Source organism: Herpailurus yagouaroundi, unplaced genomic scaffold, assembly GCF_014898765.1.
Source record: "Herpailurus yagouaroundi ecotype Mexico unplaced genomic scaffold, PumYag 182, whole genome shotgun sequence".
In the NCBI taxonomy this organism is placed as follows: Eukaryota; Metazoa; Chordata; class Mammalia; order Carnivora; family Felidae; genus Herpailurus; species Herpailurus yagouaroundi.
The window spans coordinates 926,105-950,677 of NW_024412413.1; the positions used below are offsets into that span (position 1 = coordinate 926,105).

The 24,573-nt window shown below is 62.6% G+C and overlaps 1 protein-coding gene across 7 annotated transcripts in view; it reads left to right on the forward strand.

Moving 5' to 3' along the window:
- BRD1 (bromodomain containing 1) overlaps nucleotides 1-24,227 on the forward strand; it is a 40,949-nt gene extending 16,722 nt beyond the window's left edge. The window contains exons 3-13 of one of the 7 annotated variants that reach the window (XM_040490515.1): nucleotides 168-324; nucleotides 5,919-6,050; nucleotides 6,272-6,400; nucleotides 6,850-7,162; nucleotides 8,908-9,111; nucleotides 14,471-14,968; nucleotides 21,257-21,392; nucleotides 21,753-21,880; nucleotides 22,240-22,349; nucleotides 22,638-22,792; nucleotides 23,966-24,227. In XM_040490515.1, the coding sequence (XP_040346449.1) occupies nucleotides 168-324; nucleotides 5,919-6,050; nucleotides 6,272-6,400; nucleotides 6,850-7,162; nucleotides 8,908-9,111; nucleotides 14,471-14,968; nucleotides 21,257-21,392; nucleotides 21,753-21,880; nucleotides 22,240-22,349; nucleotides 22,638-22,792; nucleotides 23,966-24,149 (2,146 nt within the window). In that variant the 3' untranslated portion in view covers nucleotides 24,150-24,227. Of the gene's footprint in view, nucleotides 1-167; nucleotides 325-5,918; nucleotides 6,051-6,271; nucleotides 6,401-6,849; nucleotides 7,163-8,907; nucleotides 9,169-14,470; nucleotides 14,969-21,256; nucleotides 21,393-21,752; nucleotides 21,881-22,239; nucleotides 22,350-22,637; nucleotides 22,793-23,965 lie in introns of those variants that run through there. The other 6 variants (XM_040490517.1, XM_040490514.1, XM_040490516.1 and 3 more) reach the window with 6 other exon arrangements.
- The last annotated feature ends 346 nt before the right edge of the window (nucleotides 24,228-24,573 follow it).

Here is a 24,573-nt window from a genome sequence, read left to right on the forward strand (position 1 = left end):
GTGCCCAGCAGACTGGGGACGGCATGACATAGTGGTGTGCGTGGCTGAGAGTGGCCGCGAAGGTGTGGACGGCGGTCTGTGAAGAGCGACCCCGTCATTCCTAGTTTCTACGATAAAACGTTCATGCACTCCTTTGAAGCTAAACTCTGAGTTTTTCCATGTTTTAGATTAAATAGGATTGCGAATCAGGTGGCCATTCAGCGGAAGAAGCAGTTTGTGGAGAGAGCCCACAGCTACTGGCTGCTCAAAAGGCTGTCGAGGAACGGCGCTCCCCTGCTGCGGCGACTCCAGTCCAGCCTGCAGTCCCAGAGGAGCACGCAGCAGGTACGTGGTCCTGTGCCCTCAGCGTCGCCTGCCCTCCTGACGCGCTGAGCGGTCCCTGCGACTCCCGGGAGCAGCGCCTGCCGGAGGCTGCGCGTGTTGCCAGCCCGTCAGGCCCCAGGCCCCAGACTCCCCGCCCGCGAGCCCCGGTCCGGGCCGCTTCTAGAAGTGCAGGAGGACCCGTGTGTGCCCTGGGCTGTCTAAGCTGCGGGTTGTGCGAACGACTCTCCTCTGCCTGTGTCACCTCATGTTTCTGGACATGTTGGGGACGCCCAGGGAAGTCATTACCGTGCTGGCCACGTCGGGTGGGAGCCACAGGAGGTGAGGCCTGGGCCCCTCGGACGCATGCCTGTGTGCTGGGCTGGGAGTTTGGGTTTGCATATGTGCAAGGAGTGGTTTGTTTTCAGGGCTTTGCTCTGAAGGCCGTTTCGCGGTGACCGCAGTGGGCGGGGAAGGAGAGGAAAGCTGGGCGAGTGAGAAGAAACGGGGTTTGCTTTTTTTTCTTAAGCTTCTTAATTTATTTTTTGGAGTGAGACAGTGCGAGCAGGGGAGGGACAGAGAGAGGGAGAGAGAAAGAATCCCAAGCAGACTCCGTGCTGTCAGCATAGAGCGCGATGCGGGCCCCCAGCTCAGGAAACCGTGAGATCATGACCTGAACTGAAACCAAGAGTCGGACTGGGCCACCCGGGCGCTCCAGGAGTTGCTTTTTAAAAGCAAAATGAATCAGGCTGTTGAATTTTAGTAAATTTGGTTTGTAGAACCATCTGATAGTGTAAAGCAGTTCTGAAAGAATGAATTTAGAAAGTAAGAAATTGGCTCTGTGAGATGTCACAAAAATAAATTGAATACAAAAATGGCTTTTCGGCGCATCGCCCAAAATTTTGGGTTGGCGCACTTGATGTTGAGGGGAGCGGGCAGCTCTGTAGGGGGGAAGAGCTGTGTCCGCGATTGGCCTCGGGCTGCGAAGCGCGGAGGACGCAGCAGAGAGTGGGCCCCCCTCGTTGCCTGTCTGCCCCTCTGGGCACGTGCGGGGACTGTCCTTCCAACACATTCACGTCGGATGGCTGCGGCTGCCATGCTGCCGTCACCTCGGAGGCTGTCTGCACGCTCGCTCTCTCTTCTCTCTCGATCCTGGGTTGCCAGGTGGCTGAGTGTGTCGGAGGGGACACAGATGTGGTTGGACGCCGGATCCACAGGGGTCCCGGTCGGTGGGGTTCTCCGGGCTGGAGTCAGCCCCTCTGCTGTGCTCTGGGCTTGGGCCACAGCTTCCCGGAGGCTGCTCGGCTGTAGCAGGTGCGAACCCGTCCCTCCCAGTGCGGTAGAGCCGCGGCCTGGAGAGCGTGCGGCCGTGGAGCATGCGGACAACTCGTTCGCCCTCTCCCCGGAGGGGAGAGGCCCTCCCGTCTCTGCCGTTCCTCCTTCTGGTCATGGCTGGAGACCCGGGCGAGCGTGTCCCGCTCCACCTCCCTGCCCCTGGCCTGCGGGATGGGGCCAGCCCTAGGGAGCCCATCATCTGGACTTTTTCTGATCCTATGGTGACACAGAAAGGTGAAACATGAACATGTTTAAGTGCTCGGTTAAAAAAAACTGATGGATCTTAATATCTTTTTTATACTTTTGAAAACCACAGCTAAGTCGAAGATTCTGGGCCTCTGTGGGATTGCTCTTGACCCTCTTCCATCTGGGGGAAGGAAGGGTGTGCTTCTTGGGCCCGATGCCCTCCTGAGGGTGTGGTGGTCCGGGCCAGTGCCTGGTGCCTGCAGTGCCATCCGAGTCATGTCCATGGACGGTCCCGCGTGGCTGGGGCAGAGGTGCTGGGTCGAGCATTCCAGTACACTGAAGGGGGCCCGCTTAATCTGAAGTCTTGGCTACACTGGGCGCATGTGCATGTGAGGCCCGGCTGTGCGAATGTCCCGAGGTGCACTGGGGTCGCGGACTGCTGTGGATACATCCCTTGTGTCTTAAGCGTGCTGCCCACCCTGGGGACCGTGTGCATCCCACACACGCTTGGGCCTGGGGGTCAGAATCCCCGGTTAACCTTACGTCACACTGGGGGTCTTTGTTAGCGACGGCTGCTTCGATCACATGCTGTGTGTCCCTCCTCCCTTTGGGAATGGAGTGGGTGTTCCCCTTCGGGGCTTTGTGCCCATGGGACGGGTGAGCCAGTGGAAGCGACCGGCCTGGGGCTACCACGTATGAAATCAGTGTGTAGGGACAGGAAGATGAGATGTGGGAGTGTTCGCGTCCTTGGCACGAGGAACCGCGTAGATTTGAGTCTGTATGACTCCAGCGTTGACCCCCTGGAGCGCACCTGGCTTGGCCTGCGGGGTGGATTCCTGCGGGGGCGGGTTAGTGGCACGGTTGTCGGAAGCCCCCCTGTGTGGCTTGCACAGGCACCCCCGTTTGCCTCCCTCTGCTCCCAGACGGTGCTTTCCTGCGTCACCCTGTAGGGGCTGACTTCTCTGCAGGGTCCGGAACAGTAATGTTCCGCGCGGCACATGTGGGGCTCGGTGTGATGTTCACGTGGTTTTGAAAATTCAGAAATACTTGATGTTAGGGTTTAACTTTGTCTGTATTTCCGGACGCCCGCTCTGAGCTGGGCTGTGGAGGAGGTCAGGGGCAGCCCTTCCCTCCCGTGGCTGACCTGGTGGGGGACAGATGGGTGGACGGGACGAGCTGGTTTGAGGGTGAGGTCGCTCACGTCCGGGCAGACGAGGGGCGTCAGGTTGGCCTCCCGGGTGCTGCTGTGCACGGCAGTCTTCGAGGATCCGGCCGGGCTCTTCTGGGCTGGCCTTGAGCGCAGGGTCCCTGTGGGCACCTTCCCGGGGACCTTCATGGCGACCCCCTCCAGAGCCTGTTCTCACCGTCCTGAGATCCTGGTTTGGGTGAGGGTCAGTGGGCAGGGGGAGGGCGAGGCTCCTGTCTGTCTTGTTCTCAGGCCCTGGAGCCAGCAGTGCCTCCAGCTGTCACAGGTGCGTCTCTGGTTCCTCTCTGCTGGCTTTAGGACAGCACAGTCCCCCTCCTGTGCTGGGGGCACGGCTTCTTGCCACCCACCCTGCTGCTGCAGGCGTGAGGCTCAGCACTGAGACCTGAGTTCCTCTGTGCACCCTGCCTTAGGGGCAGGGAGCCCTGCCTCTTTGGGGTCTTACGTCCTTGGTAGCACCCTGGGAGTCGGGTAGATGTGCTGGGGCCCTCACCCCTTGGGGCTGGCCTGGCTCCCCCCCCCCCCATTTGTCAGGTGGAAGGTGGCTAATGTGATCTAGCATTCTCTTTCCTGGTAGCATTTCGGTACCAGAAACCACTTGGCCTTTCTCCTGCTTTCTGGAGTCTTCTGGGATAGGTTTTTATGTAGGAAACAAAGATTGCTGAAGAGCAGAGTCCAGAAACTCAGGCCCTTTTATGTAGGTGAAGCCGTGTGCATCGGGGTCAGGTCCTGTGCTGCAGGCCGTCGTGTGAGGAGAGCGGCCCTCCGCGGCGGCCCTGTCGTCCCCCGTGCGGGGCATGAGTGCAGCAGGGACACGGCAGGTGGCACCCACCAGCTCTCTCCTGCTGCGTAGGGTCACCAGGCTGAACACCCTTTCGGTTGATGTTTTCAGACTGTTCATTCAGACTAACGGACGAGGTGATTTTCGGATGCTTTTGGGGGGATTTGGTTTTCTAAATCTACCTTTTAATTTACTGACCAGCTGTTTATACAGCTGCTGTTAATGTTAACTTAATGCCTGAGATTTTTACAATTTTTTTTTTCTTAAAGTAGGCTCCAGGCCCGACGTAGGGCTTGGTGGAACCCACATCCTCAAGAAGAGACTCTCTTTCTACCAACCGAGTTAGCTAAGTGCCCTGTTCCATGCCTGACACCTTTATTTAAAGTTTCTTTATAATCTCTACACCCAACGTGGGGCTTGAACTCACGACCCCGAGATCAAGAGTCGCACGCTCTTCTGACTGAGCCAGCCACGCACCCCCGCCTGAGACTCCAGTAACATTAAAAGAGGTTCTGTGATTCGCATCTGGCGGATGGATGGTGAGGCAGCCTCCCCCTAGGGCCAGAGAGCGCCTGGAGGGGAGGCTCCGGCCCAGCCTTCTTGTCCCCTTGCTAGTGGGGAGAGTGTTCGTAGCCTGGTTGGTGGTCGTCTGCCCACAGGCCCTATGGTTGGGCCATCGTGTCACAGCCCCTTGCTTGTGGCCTCAGAGGCAGGTGCTCTGTGCTCGGACAAGGAGGGTGGGGCATCCAGGGGATGGAGCCCTGCCTGGTGGGTGTACTGCTTTAGCTCTGTCTGGGTGGGGGGGGACTCCAGGGGCAGAGTGGTCCAGAGAGAGCGAGAAGGGGGTTTGATGAGTGTGGAACACGCTCCGGAACCTGATGGTGAGCACCCTGCCCGAGGCCATGGGTGTGCATCCGTCTGCAGGAATGGTGAGGTGATGCCAGCCGAGGTGGGGACTTTCTCTCGGCCCAGGTCACACGTATGCGGTTGCAGTAGGCGCCCTGGGCTGCTGTGGCCTGGAGGCCCCAGGCAGCTGTTGGAAGCCCGCAGGGGGACAGATGGGAGTGTCTAAGTGGAGCTGAGGTTCGGGGGCAGGTGGAGGGGTGCCCTCGCCATGCCCCGACCACCTCTTCCTCCGCCGTCTGCGCCGGGCCTGCCCGAGAGCTGTGATCGGGCAGAGGGGTGCCTTCAGCTGAGGCGCAGACCGAGAGGGGTCTCGGCTCCTGGCATGTGGTGGTGCTAGCCGTGTGTCGCGGTGGAAGGTGGGGTCTGTAGGTGAGGACAGGAGGGCGCCGCAGGAGCAGACGGTGGCCCCTCGGCCTGGGCAGACCTCGAGGGACAGGGAGGGAAGGGTGGGCTGCGTGGGAGCCTGGAGGAGGGCGCGGCGCCGGGCCAGGCAGTGAGGGACACTTGGATGGGAGCACGGGGGGCCTTGGTTGTAACTTTCTGGAGGTGGAGTGTCCCCCCACCCCCCGTGCGGGGAAGTCCTCTCTGGCCGTCACGGGGACGTCCTCGGCTGCCACGGAGCTGCTCACTGGTGGCCCTGTCTGGTGTCGTAGCCCGAGCGTTTCTTCCTGGCGCTGCGGTCGGAGGTGCGCCGGGCAGGGCTGCCGTCGGTGTGCTGTCCGCCGCCTTCTGCCTCTTTGCGTTTTGGAGGTGGCGTTTCTGTGTTTGAAGACGCCGGAGTAGGCAGGGTCGTCTGAGGTCGGTGGCACGTGTGCCCCTCCAAGGAAGCACCGAGTGGCGACCACGGACCGCCGGTTTCAGAGCCGTTGGGCGTGGGTGCGTGATGCGGGCGTTGGGCAGGGCGCCCCCCCCACTCCCCTGCAGCAGTCTCGGCCGCGGGCTTTGCTCCCCGGGCTGCCCCGGCCACTCCCGGTTTCCCATGACCCCTGCTCCGGTGCCGGCGTCGGGATGTCTGTGTCCGCGCGTGCGCGGGGGCTCCCCCTGGCCCAGCGGGGCCGGCAAACGCCCCTTTGGCACGCGGAGACCCCGTGGCGCTCCGCGGGGCGAGTCCGCGCTGGGTGGGCGCCCCGGCCGGCTCGCGGGGCCGGCGCGGTCCGTGGCTCCCCCTGGGAGGGTCTGAGGCCGACTTCCAATTAATTTCCTCAGAGAGAAAATGACGAGGAGATTCAAGCTGCCAAAGAGAAGCTGAAGTACTGGCAGCGGCTGCGGCACGACCTGGAGCGCGCGCGGCTGCTGATCGAGCTCCTGCGCAAGCGGGAGAAGCTCAAGCGGGAGCAGGTGAGGCCCGGCGCCCCTCGGAGGGTCCCCCCCGGGCAGCGTGAGGGCTTCCGGGCGGCGGGATGAGGGGGGACGTCGGCCCCCAGCCTGGAGGGGGCCGGGGGCGGGGGCACCGCGTGGGGTGCGCCTGGGGAGAGGCCGCGGTGGGGGGTGGGGGCGCGGCCTTCCCCGGGCGGGCGGTGCGGGGAGCGCGACCGCGTGACCCAGGGCCGTGTTCGCAGGTGAAGGTGGAGCAGATGGCCCTGGAGCTGCGGCTGACGCCGCTCACGGTGCTGCTGCGCTCCGTGCTGGACCAGCTGCAGGAGAAGGACCCGGCTCGGATATTCGCCCAGCCGGTGAGCCTGAAGGAGGTGGGTGTTCACGCGCTGGCGTCGGGGTCGCCCCGCGGCTTCTCGGTACCCGTTCCCTAGGTAGCGCGTAAGCCTGCTTAGCTGCTAGGCGTCGGTTTCTACTGGACGCGCTCTTTAAGTTCTGTCTCGTTAAGATAGTGAAAACGAGAGGTGAAAGTTGCCTCTCAGCGAGCAGCCGAGCAGCAGTCGGTGGGCGGCTGTCCGCCCAGATGAGCGCACCGGTTGCCGTGTGTTGGGTTTAAGGAGCTTGAGTGAGCGGGGCCCCTGGCGGGACGTGGGGTCTGTATGTGGCGCGTGTCGGCGCCGCCCCCGGGGGTGCGAGAGTCCTCGGGGCCGTGCGCGTGTGCGTGCGGGTGTCTCGTGTGTTACGTGGCGGGTGTGTTGCTTATGTAGGATGAATAAGCGTCCTTCTTTGTTTGTAAACGATTATTTTTCCTCCCTGAAATTAGGTACCAGATTATCTGGATCACATTAAACATCCCATGGACTTTGCCACAATGAGGAAACGGTTAGAAGCTCAAGGGTATAGACACCTCACTGAGTTTGAGGAGGATTTTAATCTCATTGTAGATAACTGCATGAAGTACAATGCCAAGGACACGGTGTTTTATAGAGCCGCCGTGAGGCTGCGCGATCAGGGCGGTGTTGTTCTGAGGCAGGCCAGGCGCCAGGCCGACAGCATCGGCTTTGAGGAGGCCTCGGGGATGCACCTGCCTGAGCGGCCTGCCGCGGCCCCTCGGCGGCCTTTCTCCTGGGAAGACGGTAAGCACCAGCCCCGGGCGCGGGCGCAGGCGGGAGAGTGTCCTTCCCCGCAGGCTGTGTCCGCGAGGCCCGGCGGGGTAGAGCGCGGGCCGCACGCGTACTGCACGTTTGCTAGTAGCCTTGTGAGGAGGGGAAGGAATGGACTTCCTAGACGTGTTTTTAACCCAGCGCTCCTGAAGTACCGTGCTTTTGGCACACCGTCCGCGTCAAAATTGCCGAGCATATTTTTCACGGGCGTTTACTTTTTCTTTACCACGCGCTGTGTGTTTTGCACGCCTAGCACGTTTCTGTTCCGAGCGGGCACGTTTCAGGAGCCTAGAGGGACCCGTGTGGGCAGTGGGGACAGCCGAGGTCTGCCTGCTACAGGCCGAGAAGCGGGTCAGCTGGGGTTTGCACCCTGGGCGGGCCCCGGTCTGCTCCCGAGGATGCCTGCGGCTGAGGAAAGGCCTCAGGGGTGGCCGTGTGCCGAGCCCGCTGGACCCCGGGCCGTGCGGGCTTCCGAGCGCGGCGTGTGCCCCGGGGGCGGCACGGTGGTCTGTCTGTTCACTCGTTCCCGTCCTCGGGGACGGGGGCTGGTCCCCGTGCCTTTGCTGGCCACCACGCCGCAGCCGCTAGGCCACCTCCCTGGAATAAGAAGGGGCTCGCGGGCTGCCGCGGATCGGGTCTTTGAGGAGACGGGCGAGTGGGTGATTGGTGTTTCCTCAGCAAAAGTCTGACGGTCAGGTTTTCAGTAGGTGTAAGTTCACGGCTGAGGAGTCCTAACGTGTCTCCTCAGCGTTCGTGCGGGGAGATGGCCGAGCTGGCGGGATGCACGTCACATCCAGTCTGCTTGGGCAGCGGCCGATTTCGCGCCGTGCTGACGCCCACAGGCCACGCCGTTATCTTTAGGGCTTCAGAGGACGTGATTTTTGGTTACGTGAATGGTTTTGAGGCTCTGTCATTTGTGAAGTGGTGCTGGAGACAGCAGGGCCGCAAGCCGGCCTGTTGTGCTTCAGGCTTGCTTACGTATTTATTTCACGGTACCGGTGTCTCGTTACTTCGTGAAAAGCACAGATATTTTAGCGGACGCTCGTTTGTGGAGGAAGGTGCCGCTTGCTCCTGGTGGTTGTGCCGTGGCTTCTGTCTCCCTCTCGCTCCCCGTTTTATCTTAGATCTAAAGAGTGGTTTCTTTCTTGGCCACCTTTCACTGATCTAAGGTAATTTTGTGCTTCATAAGTTTTGTCGTTTTGTTGAAACCAAGAACCCTAGGGATTTTTGTAGTAAACGTGCCCGAAATGGAAAACTACCAGCGTATGGCGTGGCCCAGTTTTAGTAGCGCCACACGGCGGTCTGGGTCCAGAGGTGAGCTCAGATGGGAGCTGTGGTGGCCAAACAGCGTCTGCACGGGTGGCCCCGGGCTTGTGGTCAGCAGAGCCCGCCTCCCTCTGGGGCGGCCCTGGTGGGCCTCTTCCACCGGTCTTCACCAGAGAGCGTGGTTCGGGCGCGCGCCGGGAGAGGCGCTAGCCCTCCTTCTGCGCACTGTGTCCCTGTGTGCCCGGCCGGCCAGCCACGGGCGTACGAGCTTTCCTCCAGGGGAGTCCGGACAGCCACGGGGTGAAAGCTGGTCTCCCTGTGGCAGTGCCCGTCGCGGGTTTGGAGTGAGCGTGGAGGGGCTTGTGGGGCTCCCGCGGGCAGGGCCTGTGCTCGCGAGGTGGTCTCGGGGGGCACCGGTAGCCGGTGACTGACGGGGTGTCCTTCGACTTCAGTGGACAGGTTGCTGAACCCAGCCAACAGGGCCCACATGGTCCTAGAGGAGCAGCTGAGGGAGCTGCTGGACAAGCTGGACCTCACGTGCGCCATGAAGTCCAGCGGGTCTCGGAGCAAGCGGGCCAAGCTCCTGAAAAAGGAGATCGCGGTCCTTCGGAACAAGCTGAGCCAGCAGCACAGCCAGCCCCCGCCCGCGGAATCAGGTATTGGAAGCTTTGAAGAGGAAAGTGCTCAGCTGGGGCAGGAGACGGGGGAGGAAGGTAAGCACGCGCTCAGTGTCCGTCCCTCCCTGCCCGGGGTCCCCACCGGGCTGGTTTCCTGTCACAGTCGGTGCCACCGTGCTGCATCTCGGCCTTTAGGTGGTCACAAAGTTGAAGACCCAGAATAAGCCCTCTTTTTCCAACTCGTTGCTGAAAAACTATTTAAAAACAGTGGTTTAGGCCCCTTATGCCTCCCAGAATGGTTGTAGGGTAGACGTGGCTTCCGTGGCAAGAGTGATGGCTGTTTTTGTTGGTCGTAGCAGCTCCCGAGAGGGCCGTGATGCCACTGTCACGTGAATCCTCCCCTCTGACGTCCAAAGGGTGGAAGGTGACGCACACGCTGTCGCCAGGGAGCGGGGAGCCGACCTGGAGCTGCCTGGTAGGCCTCCGACGTGTCGCGCACACAGCGGTGACAGCTGGCGACCTTAACTGGGGCGTACGTCCGGGAGAGGAGCTGGACACTGGACGGGTCCGTGGATAGGAAGTAGTTGGGAAGAAGCGCATCCCCCCGGTGCTAACGTGAACCTCCACGCAGGTGGCTGTAGGTGGCGGGCCTTGTGCTCGGGACACGCGCTGTCAGTGGTTTGAGCACGTGGAACCTGGTGGAACCTGGTAGAAGCAGCTCCTTGCTGTTCTGTGCTCTCCTAATCTTGGAGTCTGCCCTGTTCGGTGTCCCGGAAGGGAAGGCGCAGTGAGACTCTCACAACGCGCTGCTGGCGGTTCGGCTCAGAGTCCGAGCTTTCTCTCGGCGCGTCCAAACTCGGGCCGCAAGAGCAGCGGGACAGGCGCACAAAGTTGTTCTAGTTGGCTCGTTGGAAAAGCGCTTACGCGGGCTGTGGGCGTCTGTCGGCGGGGGCGGCCCCGCGTGCAGCCAGTCCCAGGAGGGGGCCGTTGGTGATGACCTTCGGTCCCCCTGACTGAACCTGACATGGTCCCCCTGTGGCGCTGCCCCGCGGGGCGGCTCCAGCCCTCGAGCTCCTCTTTCTCCTGGAAGTGGCCGCTTGTGCGCACAGCTGAGACTTGTGCAGCTTCCCCTCACACCAGGCCTGGTTTGTTTCCGCTCACAGGGCCTTGGCCTGGGCCCCCCGAGTGACAGATGCAGGCTCTCGGTCCTCCCTTGTGGGGGACGAGAGGGGGGGCCGTGTTCTTTGCCGGGGAAGGAAGGACAGGTCTGAGCGCTTGCTCGCGGGGGCTTTGCCCCCCCACCCCCACCCCTTTGGCACCCACATTGCCCTTGGGGGTCAGGGCAGCCCCAGTCATTAGGCCTGGAGTGGGGTGTGTGTCTTCCTCCCTTCTGTCCAGCCCCCTCCCGCTGCCCGAGCAGGCGCTCTGGCCGAGCTGCTCTTTTGCTCTTCGTGGAAAAACCACTCTTTGCACGTTACTTGCCCTGAAAAGAGTGAGTTGGGGGAAAGCTTGTCGACCGGTCATTCACGGTCATCGGAGGGCTGGTCTGGACGCGGTGTCTTCCCCAGTCGTCCGGCCGTCTCGGTGCACGGCTCGGGGTCCCCACCGGGCGGGCGCCCCCCCACAGCAGCCCACGTTTGCTGCTCTGTGGTGCCGGGGTCATTCTGAAGGAAGACGGCGGTGAGGTCTAACAAAAGACGGCCTGGAATCCGTGTGGAGCATCAGGTCTCTTGTTAAAAGTGCGTAAACACGCAGAAAGGGTGTCTCCCTTGTGGCTGGGGAGAAGGGTGCTGGGGAGGACGAGGCCGCCTTCAGGGAGGCCCTGAGGAAGCAGCAGGGCCTCCGGATGGGGGTGGGGGGGTCCTCCCGCGGAAGTTGGAGAAGACGGGCAGGGCAGACACCGTGAGCGGGGGTAGAGGGCAGCTCGCCATCCTTCCCGTGAGGCCAGAAGCAAGTGTCCTCCGGGAGACCAGGTGCGGGACGTCGGTGGCATCCGCACACCTCAGGACGCGGTCTCTGTCGTAACTGGGCGGGGGTCGTGCCTGGGTCGGGCCCGCCGAGGCGCCCCCCCCGAAGGGGGTCCCCGGGGGCATCGCTCTGCCCGTAGCCCTTCCTTCCACCCCCAGTTTTGGGGCCAGGGCCCCGGCCTCGGCTCTCTGTGCTGATGGCGCAGCTGGGTGGGCCCCGTCACCGCCGCAGGCCCCGTCAAGGCACCGGTGGGCTTGTGAGCTACTCGGGGTGCTTGGCCCGCTTCTACCCGGAGTCTGGTTCCAGGTGACTGGCTGGGTGCAGAGCAGTGAAGACAGCGGCTTTGGGAGGACGAGCTGTGGGCTGGCAGGGCTCAGGGTGCTGTCACCGAGCCGCCGACTGGGGCTCTCGTGTCCCGTCCCTGGGATCTAGGCCGTACTTTGAGCTCTGTCCTCACGGGTCAAGGCCGTGCCTTTCTCTCTTCCTGAAGGCGCAGCCAGGGTTCCGCTCGGCCACGGGGTTGGCTTTGCCGGGCCCTGCTTTCCCTACACGAGTGACACTGGAGCGTGCGAGGGCCCCGTCACGTTTATGAGAGGTCTCCCTTGGTCTGCGGTGTTGTGTCTTTCGCTTTCTCCCTCTGGGATCGCGAGCGGAGGAAGCCCGAGGCAGGGGTGCTGGTCAGACGGCGCGCAGTTGTGGGTCGGAAGCGGCCGATGCTTCACACTGGAGTCTTCCCGAGCTTCCCGTAGCTTCGATGCAGACGCGTTTGGTCGGTGTTGCCGGGGAACAGCTGGTCTTGCAGACGTAACTGCGTTTTTGCTGATTTTTCCGGAGCAGCTAGTTTTAAGTAGGCGTCCTGAACGGGGAGCTGTTGTGTTGTGAATGAGTGGTTGCTTAGGTTTACAAACGGAGAGGTGGATAGAGTTCATTCTAGAAGGTAATTGAGCATTTCTCAGATGCAGTAAGATGATACAATTCTTAGCAGCCCGTGAGCTTTCACGAGAACGTTCGTATTTGTTATTTTTTCAAAAGTTTGTTTATTCATTTTGAGAGAGAGCACGAGAGAGAGAGAATCTCAGCACAGAGCCTGACACAGGGCTCCAATTCACGAACCGGGAGCTCATGGCCTGAACTGAAATCAAGAGTCGGACGCTTACCTGACCGAGCACCCCCCCAGGTGCCCCACGTTCGTATTTGTTACGAACTCCAGTATGGTTTCTGCTCAGGGTCCTGGCTGGGATGCCGCCTCTGAAGGGCCAGGCAGCGCAGGGTGTTGGCTGATGGGGTGCCGTGGGGTTCACCAGGCACCGGTGCTGTCTTCTGTCTCGCCGTACAGATGAGGAAAGTGAGGCTCAGGGGCTCAGCAACCCGCCTGGGTCTCGCAGCTGGAGGTGGCGGTGTTTGTACCTGGTCATCTGAGTAGCCCTTGACCCCTGGCCCCCTCCGCCTGCCCCGTTCATACCCCAGAGATGCTTCCAGTGAGCTGCCCAGGCCGACCGCAGAGCAGGGACGATGGACAAGCAGAGTGGTCATGGCTGTGCCCCAGGCTGCCTTTGGGTGGAAGGAGGGGTAGGGAGGCCCTTCTGATGAGGCCTCGACCTTTGCTCCTGGCGAGGGACGCAAGGGCAGGAGAACGCCGAGTATGGGCCTAGCATGAGAGGCCGGAGAAGGTGTGGGTGACCTCGGCGGGCCAGGGCCCCTGTGTGCCTGGCAGGGACGTGGGCCCTTGGGGCGGCGCTCCCCAGGCAGGAGCAGGCAGGCCGGGGGCCTGAGCCCGGATGCGAGTCCCAACTGGTAGCGTGGAGATGGCTCGTGAAGAGGGGCCCGGAGAGCCTGGCGAGGGATGACGCTCCCTCGGCCTCTAGCGGTCACCGCCTGGTGTCGCCGAGGCTGTCGGCCGCAGGGAGGGGGCAGGCGCTCTGGTGCAGGGTCAGGACGGGGCCTGGTGTGCGGGCCCCAGGAGAGGCTGGAGGCGGGGACGGGAGGTGGCGGGTGAGCCGAGGCAGTGCAGTGCGCGGGGAAGGGGTGGCCGAGGCTCCTCGCGAGAGTGCCCCCCCTGGCCCCCGGTTTTGGGAGCAGCTTTCCTGGAGCAGCTCTTTGTGCCCTGCGGGTCCCGTTTGCTCAGCGCCCCCTGCGGGTGGGGGGGTTTGTAAATGCTGTTTGCCTAAACCTGTTGTTGGTGACTTGGAAGTGATGAGCAGGAAGGCTCTCCCTCCACGCCAGCGTGCCTCGCGGTTTGCTGGGCAGCGGTGCGGCCACGGACCCTTTATATGGCTTTCTGCTGAGGACATGCTCCCGTGGTGTTTGGGTCACCTGTGACGTGCCCGGCAAGCTTCGAGTGGCCCCACAGAGCTGAGGCACCTGTCACATTGTTAAGGGAGGATTCTCAAAACGTTTGCTCTGAGACGGAAGCGGAACTTAGTAGCTTCCCGTTTTCAGGATGACTGGATTGGATGTACTGACTTGTATTTTTTCAAGTGGCCTTGGGGCAGTTTGCAGGTTCAATGAAATAAAAACTATACCTAGTGATAATATATCGACTTAGGTCGTATGAATTGTTATTCTTGGTTGTAGGTCACGTGTCTTGTAGCCCCAGGCAGCGGCTGGTCCTAGAGGCTGTGCCCTTGCTGGCCAGCCTGCTTCGCCGCCGCCGGAGGGCCTCCTCTCCGGGCCCTGGTGGCCAGCAGACCGACCTCCCAGGGCCAGGTGACGAAGTCGTGTTCCCTGGGCTTTTCAGGCTTCTTGTTTTTATGTCAGTAGCGTCAAGAAGCCTTTTAAACGAGGCTAAAATAGTCATCTTCCAAAGACTTTTTAGTCTTAAAGTCAGATTCTAGAAAAACTGCCCAGAGTAGAACATTGCAGAACGTGGCACAGAGGGTGAAGGATGTGGAGAGCCGAGTGGGGGTTTTCCTGCTTCCCTGAGCCGTTCACAGCCACTCGCCACTCATCAGATGGGTTTATCATCGACTTAGGACACCCTGGTCAGAAATCACACGGACACGCTCGTGTCCTCCTGTTTGCTGACCGCGTGACCCAGGTCAGGACTGTGTGGGAATGCCGCGTTAGACTCCCTAGTTGAGTGAACTGTTTTTCTTCCTCAAGGTAAGTGAATCGTTGGTCGCAGAAATTGTCATGAACTCGAATGATGTGTTACTGTCGACATATGTGAAGGAGTTGTTCACAGTTTTCAGAGAGGAACTTTCTATACCTGCGCACCCGGACCCGGGGCGCCAGGCCACCTCAGTCTTTGGTGTTAGGGAAGCGCACACAGTGTGACCCGACGGGCCCTTCACTGCTTGCAGACAGTATGTGTGATGCTTTGTTTCCTGATTGAATTAGTGTTTTGGTGGACTTCACATTTGTAGTAAGTTTTATAATAGATTTTATAATTATCAGTTTTCAAAAATCACTTTATTTATAATTTTTTCAGGAGATAAATCTCCCCCTAAACTTGAACCATCAGATGCATTACCTCTTCCTTCAAACTCGGAGACTAATTCAGAACCACCAACCCTCAAACCAGTAGAACTGAACCCAGAGCAGAGTAAACTATTCAAAAGAGTCACATTTGATAATGAATCACATAGCACTTGCACTCAGAGCGCACTGGTAATCGGACACCCTCCAGAGCCCACCCTCGCCAGTAGTGGCGATGCGCCGGCGGCGGCGGCCTCCGCGGTGGCGGAGCCATCAAGCGATGTAAACAGACGCACTTCTGTTCTCTTCTGCAAATCGAAAAGTGTAAGCCCCCCAAAGTCTGCCAAGAACACTGAAACCCAGCCAACTTCTCCTCAGCTAGGGACCAAAACCTTTTTGTCTGTAGTCCTTCCGAGGTTGGAGACTCTTCTGCAGCCAAGAAAAAGGTCGCGGAGCACCTGCGGCGACTCCGAGGTGGAGGAGGGGTCCCCGGGAAAGCGCCTGGACACAGGTAAATGCCACGGAGCGCCACGGCGCCGCCTTCTCTCCCCCAGGGTGTCGCGGAGCGGCTGGGCCCTCGTTCGCAGCCGACCGTCCAGGGGCCTCTTTATCCCCAGACGAGAAGCCAGACGCCGCAGCGTCCTCCAGGGTGGCACCATCACGGGCTGGCCGGGGGCGGGGGCGGCCCGGCGTGGTCGCGTTGCACGCCCCGTGCACCCCGGGAACCCGATGGCGCGTGCGCGGCGGCGTCTGGCTTATGGAGCCCGCCCGGAGGGACGTGCGCGGGGGGTGCCGGTGGCGCGCGCCCGGGGCTGCGAGGGGCCTGCCCGTGGGCTCCAGGCGCCCCTTTGGGCAGTTGCTCAAAGCACGTGGTGACGTTTCTCACTGTTCTGTGGCTCTGCGGGCGCGTGTAGGGAGAGGACCGCTGTCTGCGGAAATGACACGCGGTCGCATCACTGCTGAGCTTTTGAAACTTAAATCTGTCGAGTTCACCGGGAGGTTCCCACTCACGTGCTGCGGTAGTGGCTCTTTCGGGGTCTCCCCTGTGCTGGGTTTGAGGGAGGCGGCCTTTGTTCTGGGACAGCCTCCGTGTCCCCTCCAGATGAAAGCCGAGGAGGCCCCGCCAGTTCCGCTAGACCGCTGTCACCCTTGCGTCGTGCAAGGACACTGGCTGTGCCTCTGACGCCTCTTCCCGGAGGTGGGACTGGACGTGTCTGTCCTCTGGGCTCTCGCCGCGGACCGAGGCCTGGGGTGCGTGCCGGTCCACCCGTCACATCGAGACGCGGGAGCGCCTTTGGCCGCCGAGCGTCAGCGTGGTTTCCGGTGCGGGCGAGGGGTCGCGCTTCCTGCTCGGCGGCGCACGGTTGAATTCTTTTTGTTGCCCAAGTGACGGTTTATAAATTGTGTCTTGATTGCATCTTTAACTAATTTTATAGAAATTCTGCGTTCACGTGCTCGTATTTGGATGGGCGGATACCAAGCCGGTCCTTTGAAAATAATTTGTCAAAGCCTGTTTTGTTTCTGAGCAACGTGCGGCCGCGCGGGGGTTTCGTGGACGTTGGACGGAGCTCGTCTCCCGCGTGCGGTGCGGTGCGGTGCGGGGGGCACCGGGGTCCGGTCGTGGCGCGAGGAGGCGAGCCGGGAGCGCGCCGGGCCCGGGGCTGAGCTGCCGGATCGGGCGCGCCGTCGGGGGAGTGGTCCGCGGGGGCCCCGCGGCCGCCCTCGTGTGCCGGGGCCGCGCTGCCGGGGGCTTCGCGGGCACCGGCGCGGAGCGCCCCTCCTTCCGCCGGCCGGCCTCTGAGCGGGGCCCCGCAGGTTTCTGGCGCTGCCGCGGCTCCCGCAGGAGCGTCCGCGAGCCGGCCGCGGTCCGGAGCCTGACTGACACGGGGGTGTTTGCTTTCTTGTTCCAGACTGGCAGTAGATACGGGATGAGCCCTGTCGCCCTCCCGTGCGGCCCAGGAGTCTTAGTAGCACTAGGACCTGCTCCGCACGCGGGCCTGACGCTGCGCATCGGCTCCCATTTCTGGCTCCACCTCACCTCCGCCTCCGTGCTCTCTGTGCGCCCCGGATCGCTCGCTCCGAGCGGCGCTCTCCGCCATCTGAGGACTCGAACTGTTCTGAACCTTGTGATTTTTCCAAAGATTCATCCGTGCGCTCTGCCTTGTAGGGGTTCTTCTGGTGTCCCGCAGCACGCCGCAAGATTTCCGAGTTAGAGTGAACACAGATCCCTTCGTTTGGAGACACTCGGCCCCCCGGGGGCTCCCTGCTCTCGAGCCGTGGGCGGCACCGCGGGCCGGGGTTAGAGCCCCCGACTCCGCTCTTCCGGTGCCACCTCGCCTGGGGCCTGCGCTCCGTCCCCCGCTTCCTTCTTCCCTGACGCTTCTGTGATTCCCAGAACGGGCTTCCGGGCCGGCACATTCCTGCTTCTGGTCTCTGCTCCTGAGACTCCTGCCGCGTGCACGTGGGGTGTGTGTGCGTGGGAGAGACCGAGAGAGGGACGGAGTCAAGGAGAGAGAGAGACTGAGGGACAAGGAGAGAGACAGAGATAAGAAGAGACAGACGAGGAGACAGGGAGAGACACAGAGACAAAACACAGTCAAAGAAACAGACACAGAGACAGAGGGAGAGAGACAGAGACAAGGAGAGACAGACAGTCCAGGAGAGAGACACAGAGACAGAGACGCAGAGAGACCGAGAGGGAGTCGCGTTCCTCCTCGGCTGCTCAGGGCGGCGCCCCCGGTCAGACTAAATGGCTTTTTCGCTGTTTTCCAGGTTCTCACTCTAACTACTAACACGCTGGGTAGCTCACTCTTTGGATCCTAATTACTTTCTCTTGTTCACCTCGGACGGAGTTCTGCTAAGCGGTCATTTTGGAACGCAGAAAGATCGCTGCGCCCTTGTGTGTCACTTAACTCTTGTGGAGGAGCTGGAAGCATCCGTTCAGCCTTTTTCCAAACAAAAGCCCAAACACCAACACGTGGAGGAGATGTGCCCCACCCCGCCCCCCCCCTCCTGTAAGTCCGAGCCAGACGCCCCGGGAGGAGCCGCCCGGTGCCCCTCCTGGAGCTGGCTGCAGCTGGCAGGGACGCCTCCCTGCCCGTCCCGGCCCCGTGGGTAGGTGTGAACGATGCCAAGGGCGGCCGCGGAGCAGGGTACTTCGCCTGCGGCACCTGCCGATGACTTACACGGACAGAGATTCTGATCCCGCCTTCGGCAGGCACGGTACCGGCCCAAAAGGACCGGGGGTCTCGGGCCGGGCACGGGCGCAGGAAGGAACCCCGTGCGAGGCACGCGGCCCAGCTGGAGGATGTGTGAAGCCTCCTTCACTCGTTAGCATCTTTCTTTTCTGGGTTTCTACCTGGCCTCCCCCTTCCCCTCGCTCTCTCTTTCCCTTCCTGCCGGCTGGTCGACCCTCAGGGAGAATTGAGCGAGCCGGGCAGCTCGGTCTCTGGTCACCGTGCCCACTGCTGCTGCAGCGAGCGGGAGTCCTGCCCGTGGGGCCTGGAGGTGTCCTGTGGGAGCTTCCCCTGCCACGGCTGTGTCTTCGAGGAGTTGGTCTAGGCAAAAGCGGGGTGGTTGGCATCTAATCTGCCGTGTTTTCGCGGAAAGGTTGAAAAATGCACAGAAGTGCAGTTCTGTCGCCAGTAGTGAAAATAAAGATGTAGAAATAGGTTAACGGATGGCCCCAGCGCTTGAGGAGGCCCAGTGCGGTCACCGTGCCCACCCGGCCTCTGAGGCCGGTCCTGTGTCGCATCCCCGATCGTCCTGTTTGGGGAGCCAGGTGGAGCCTGGGTGGTGGCGGGGAGATCACTGGTGTCTACGCTGCGTGGCCCGTAGTGGACAGCAGCGAGCGCGGCCCACCCTGCTCGCTCGGCCTCTCACCGGGTGCCAGCCGGAAGGTTCCTTACGGAGCAGCGAGGCTGTGGCAGGTGTGGGTCTCGGCGGCTTCTTGCCACCTGGCTGATGTGAGCCTTTCACAGCAGAGCTCGCGGCCTCAGGAAGCTTTCTGTAGGGCTTTGCTTCTGGCACTGCTGGTCGGCTGTCTCAGGAGGCCCCTGGGGTCCCCCCTCCCCATGCGGCCCAGCCCAGGTGTGCCCTGGGAAGGCCTCGACTGGGTGGGGAGCGGCTGGGCCAAGGCCCCCCTGGCTCGGGGTGTGGTGCCTGTGGGGCAGAGAGGGAAGGTCAGCGTGTCTTTTGCCTCCTAAGAGGTCCTCATGAGGCTCGGGTGCCACGGGGGCACTGGCCTCCTCCAGATGGCCACCTGTCTTTCAGTTTGGTTTTTGTAGTGTACCAGTTTGACTTACGCCATTGAAAAAATGACTTCTTGTTGAAATAGTTCTGTTAAAAGCAGGTTTTAGGCTGGGGCTCAGGCGCCGTATGGATGCCTGCTGTTTGCAAATGATCCGTGGGCCCGTCTCTGTGCTGACCCCCAGAACCTGATGTCATTGCAAGTCCTTGCAGGGTCTCCAGGACGGGGCCGGCGGGCTCCCTGGGCCGCAGCCGGCAGGAGGGGTCTGTTTGGACAGGGAGCCTGTCGGCCTGTCGAGGCCAGTGAGGGGGCAGGGAGGCGTCGGGGCGCCCCGGCCACCGTGAGGCCTGCTGCTTTGGGCCTGTCTGTGGTGCCTGCCATTTAGTGGGTGTTCGGTGACGTTTCCTGGGCACCGGGAAGAACCGTGTGTAGTAACTAGTCACCGTGGATGCGTGTGTCCTCCTAAATCCTGAGGGAGGTCGAGGGAGACGTGGTCGTTCTCTGGTTTCTCAGACCGAGCACCGAGCCGCGTTTTCATCTCTCCCCCTTAGCGGCTCGTGGGGAGAGTGGCTTCAGCTGGTTCTCGCCAGGCATGCCGTGCAGGTGCCAGGTTCTGTGGTTTGGTTCCATGGGTGCCGGCGTCCTTGGCCGTGGCTGCCGCTGCTCGGGCTCCCGGCCTTAGTCGGACCTTTGTCAGGTGCGCTCTGGGTGCCGCCTGCTCGTCCTCTCGCTTTTCCGAGCGATCATGGCAGGACAGGAAGAGGCCCCCTGCAGGACTCTTCCTGGCGCACCCGTTCTCCTCTGGGCCCCGCTCCCCACCCCCCCCCCCACCCCCCACCCCCCCACCAGCTCTGCTCGGAAAGTCTCAGCTTTGCCGGCCTAAGCGAAGCTGCCCCTAGAAGGCTGAGGGGGTTTAGACGCGGAGTGAGGCCATCGAGAATCACTAGGCCTCAGCTCCAAGTTGATACTGCGAGAGGTGTGGCCTTGTGGCTGTGCCTTCTGGTTGCCACAGGGTGTGTCCGCACCGGCCAGTCGGGTGACGTCCTTGGGCTTCCCCTGAGGGCGCAGGCTGCGTCCTCCTAGCCTCACTGGTTCTGGGTGCTGGACACGCGCCTTCCGGACTGCTGCCCCTTCTCTCGGACCTGGATCCTGCACCCTGGGCTCCCTCCTTCTGTCGGTGTGTCTGGCTTGGGCGGGCTGTCTCTGACTTGCCTGCCTCCGAGTTGGGGCCTCTCTGCTCTTGGGGACCTGCCGCCTTCTGCGTCTCCTGAGACCTCTTGGCCTTGGGGGACCCTGGGGGTCGCTCTACCTCTTTCTGGTCCCCCGGCCTGCTGGCGAGTGTGGCTGGAACCGGCTCTCGGCCCTGGGCCCTCTGCTCAGCTGCTGTATTTTACGGGCCCACGAATGTCCAAATTCCACAAGTGAGTGTAGCACCCCCAGCCGACCACAGTTTCTGCTAGAAAAATGTAAATTAGATTTAAAAGTGAAAAGTGAAAAATAGTAAGTTCTCTTTAAAGCGGGTGCTGTTGAGTTGACCAAGTGGAGCGAGATGCCTGATGAATTTACTTCAGGAAGACGTGGCTTCAGTCTGTGAGCAGCCGCGCTCAGCCACTGCTCGCGTTTTTATTTCTTAGCCACCGTCAGAGTTTGTTCGTTGCCCTCGCTTAACATGTGTTTTTGTCACTGAGAAAACACAGAGAAGCACGTAAGGCAGATGAGAAAATCCCGTAATCTGGCCTCAACTTCTGAAGAACTGGGTTTAAATTTTTTTAAGTGTGGGAACGGGATTCTTTTTGGGGAAAGAAACGTGCACGACTGTCTGGTTGTGGGACCCGGAGGGGGCGGCCCGGTTCCCCGTCACCACCCCGTCCCATCCCGGCGCGTGGACAGACACGTGGACGGACGCGTGGACAGACGCCTTCTGTTGCCCGATGTGAGGCGGGGCTTTTTTGGAGGAAGTGGTTGGACTCTGACATGTGCCTTGAGTTTCAGACACTTCCCAGATCGTGAGTCGACGGGTTCTGTTCGCTCCCGCGGGCTGTGGGAAGGAAGCCCGGACGTGTGGCCTCGGCCCCGGGTCGCGCCCACCCCACCGCATGCTGGTAGCTGCGGTGCTTTGGGACGAGGGTGGCCCCGGCTAAAGAGAGCGCGATTTCTGCTCTGGAGGGTCTCGGGTGTTTGAGGTTCCTGTGTTCCCTGGCGATGCGCCCGCGAATGAACCCGCTCTTGGTGGTGGCGTCACTGCCCCGGGAGGGGCCGGTCCCCCCCCACGGCAGGGGCTGGTCGGGCGAGTCTGCGGGTCTGGGGAGGAGTCACCGCACGCTCTTAGCTTTGTGGGGCCTGTCGGACGTTTTGTTTCCCGGGAAGAGCACCACCCTCAGACCAGGGTGCTCTGAGCGCCGAGCGAGACGTGTGGCGAAGCACTCGCGTGTCTTCTGTGTCGTCGGCGCTGCGGGGCCGGGGGGTCCGTGGGCCCGCAGACGGGGGGAGCTGTGGCGCGCCGTGGGCCCCGGGGTGCTGAGCTCAGGGGCCCGCGTGCCTGTGTTGCAGGTCTCGCCAACGGCTTTGGGGGCGCACGGAGTGAGCAGGGGCTGGGGGGCGCCCCGGGGAGGAGAGCCGCGCCCCGACGACGCTGCGCCTCGGAGTCCAGCATCTCGTCCGGCAGCGGCCCTCTCTGTGACTCCAGGTGGGCACGGCTTGGGGGGCCCGCTCCCGCCCGCCCCGTCCCTGGGGGACTGCCTCGTGCCCCTTCGCCAGAGATAGGACGCGTGACCGCAGAGGAAATTAATAGATTTTCAGTCTGCGGTTATGTCCGTTCTGTCTTTTCCTCCTGGGGCCTTCGCTTATCAGAAGGGTGGCAAGCGCGGCCCTGCCCGCCTGCCCGTCTGCCCCGTGGACAGCTCTTTGTGGCCGGGGCCCCGTGTGGGTCGCCGCGGGGCCCTCGCCCGGCTTCTGCAGGGCCCGGCTCTGGGGCCGCCGCGGAGGGGCGGGGCGGGGAGGGGAGGGGGCGAAGCTTTGTGACCGCGCCGCGCTCTTCTTCCCGAAGCTTCGGCGCACCCAGGTGCGGCCGGGGCAAGCCCGCTCTGGTGCGCAGACCCGCGCTGGAGGACCGCGGCGAGCTGATCTCCTGCATCGAGAACGGGAACTACGCCAAGGCGGCCAGGATCGCCGCAGGTGAGCCCGCCCGGCCTCCGCGGCTGCGCGCGACGCGGCCGCGGCGTGGGCCGTCCTGCCGGCAGGGCCCCGGCTGCCCGCTCCCTGCGCCTCCGCCCCGGGGTGTCCGCGCGAGTCTCCCCTTCCCCCGCCCCCGACGGGGACGGCGGTCACAAGCTTTATCCCGCGGCCTGTCGCTTCCCGTGTGGAATGCTCCATTCCTCTGCGCAGGCCGCCCGCACCCGACGCGAGGCTCGTCTGTCGTGTGCAGGCGGATGTGGGACCGTGGGGGGGGCGGGGGGGAGCTCTCGCTGCAGGAGGCGGCCCCGGGTCGTGGTTGGGCCGCCTGGCCCCTCACGGCGCCCGTTCTCTCTGCCCAGAGGTCGGTCAGAGGAGCATGTGGATTTCGTCCGACGCCGCGGCCTCTGCTCTCGAGCCTCTGAAAGTCGTGTGGGCCAAGTGCAGCGGCTACCCCTCGTATCCGGCCCTGGTGAGCCTCGGGGTGGCGGGGCGCGGGGTCTGGGTGCGGGGGGCCGCGGGGCCGCCCTCCGGGGAGCCAGGGCACCGAGCGGCGCGGCCTCTGTCCCGGGTCCGGGGCTGCCCCGCTGCCCTTGCGGCACAGGTGTCCCGTGGGCGCCCGCCCAGAGCTGCCCGCGCAGGGCGTCGGTGTCGGGAGAGCCGCTTCGGAGCCCGGCTCGGGCCGGAGCCCGGGGAGAGAGCTCCGGGGGCACGGTGGGGGGGCTCTCCAACGCGACCCACACGCGTCCTCCCTCGGCAGATCATCGACCCCAAGATGCCGCGCGTGCCCGGCCACCACAACGGGGTCACCATCCCGGCCCCACCGCTGGACGTGCTGAAGGTCGGCGAGCACATGCAGACCAAGGCTGACGAGAGGCTGTTCCTCGTTCTCTTTTTTGACAACAAGAGAAGCTGGTGAGTGCGGGTGCCGGGTGCCGAGCTGGCTCAGAGGCCGCGGGGCGCGTGAGGCGTGCGTGGGCCGAGGGCATCCGTGCAGGGGCCACGGGGGGCCCTGTCCCCCTCCGCCTGTGAGCCTCTCGCGGAGCCGCGTGCGAACGGCCGGGCCCGTGGGTTTCTGCCACCGGCCCGGCCCGGTCTCTTCGCCTCTTGTGTGTGTGGGTCCCCACGCCGCTCTGGGCTGTGGGCTCCGGACCCCAGCGCCCTGCCTGGAGGCCCTCCCTGCTTCAGACCCCGATGGTCCTGGGTTCCGGTGCTGCCCCCCGAGCGCTCACGAGGTGCGCGTGGCCCGTATCCCCGTTTCTTGGTCTGAAAGCTTGCTGTGCTGATGAGGGGCCCCCGGTGACCCCGGCGTAGGCGCTCTGCCCCCAGGACCGCGGCCCCTGCTGTGCCCGAAGCAGGGCTACCCGGTGTGGGTGGCCGTGGGGGCCCGGCTGCGGGGCGCGGGCCCTCCCAGCGCCCCGGGCACCCCCGGCGCTGGCGAGCACGGCTGGGTCGGGTGTGTGCGGCCACGCGCGGCCGCCAGCGCTCCACGCCCCGTGTCTCTCTGCCCCGTGCCGCGCTCCCGATCAGACCCCGTGGAGGCCTGTGCCTGCCTTGTCTGGTCCGAGGCCCGTCGGCTGCCCCGCTGCCGGGCCCCCTGCCCATCCCCACTCCGTGCGTGCACCTGCAGCGTGTGCGTGCGTCAGAGTTCCTGCGCGTGACCCTCGGTGGCCACTCGGGGAAGGCGTGGAAGGCTGCTGGGTGGCGCCTGTCTCCCGCCAGCCCCCAGGATCCAGTGGCCCTGTGGGGAGTGTTGTGGATGAGAGGTGGGGACGGCTTGATTTTCACGCCTTCCCCGAGTCCCCCGGACTCTCCCGGACTCTCCCGGGGTTGGCAGGAGGGTTGGGCCGTGCCCCTGTCCTGCGGCCCATGAGGGCTGGCCGATGGGGCCGCGCCCTGGGGCGGGGACGGGGGGGGGGGGGCGTGGGTTCCAGGGCACGAGCCTCTCTTCCCTCCCTTGGCCGCTGAGCACCTCATGTCGACTGCTCTTCCCCACTGGGGGCTCGGAGCTGCCAGGGCATCGTGTCAAGTGCGTCCGAGTAGCTGTGCGGACGGCTCCGACCACTCCGGCTTTTCTCTTTTCAAAAGGCAATGGCTCCCCAAGTCCAAAATGGTCCCCCTCGGCATGGACGAGACCATAGACAAACTGAAAATGATGGAGGGGAGAAACTCCAGCATCAGGAAGGCTGTGAGGGTCGCCTTCGACCGCGCGATGAGCCACCTGAGCCGTGTGCACGGGGAGCCCACCAGCGACCTCAGCGACATCGACTGACCTGCCCGCCTTCCCGTGGCCTTGTCCATAGTGTGGATAAGCTGTATATGCGTGTATATTGTTCCAGACTTAACTTATTCTGATCTCTAGGCCTGGTTCTTTAATTCTCCCTCCCCGGGGAGGGCAGGTTTTATTTCCAAGTTCTCTGTGAAACCGTCCCCGTCTGGGCGCTCTGTGAATGGCGCGGGCGCGTCTGCTGAGCTCCTCCCGTGCCCGGCACGGGTCACGCCGGAGGCTGCACCTGCGTCACTTTCTTTGATCTGTAGCTTTTTTTTAAAGACTTTTGAATGTTTAATAATTTTGTAAATCATACTCTTTACACAGAGTACCACTATTTAATAAGACGGGATGTAAATTTACAATGACAAATGTGTATTTTAAGAAAGAAAATGACATTATTTTGAATGGTACTTTGTGGAAAGAG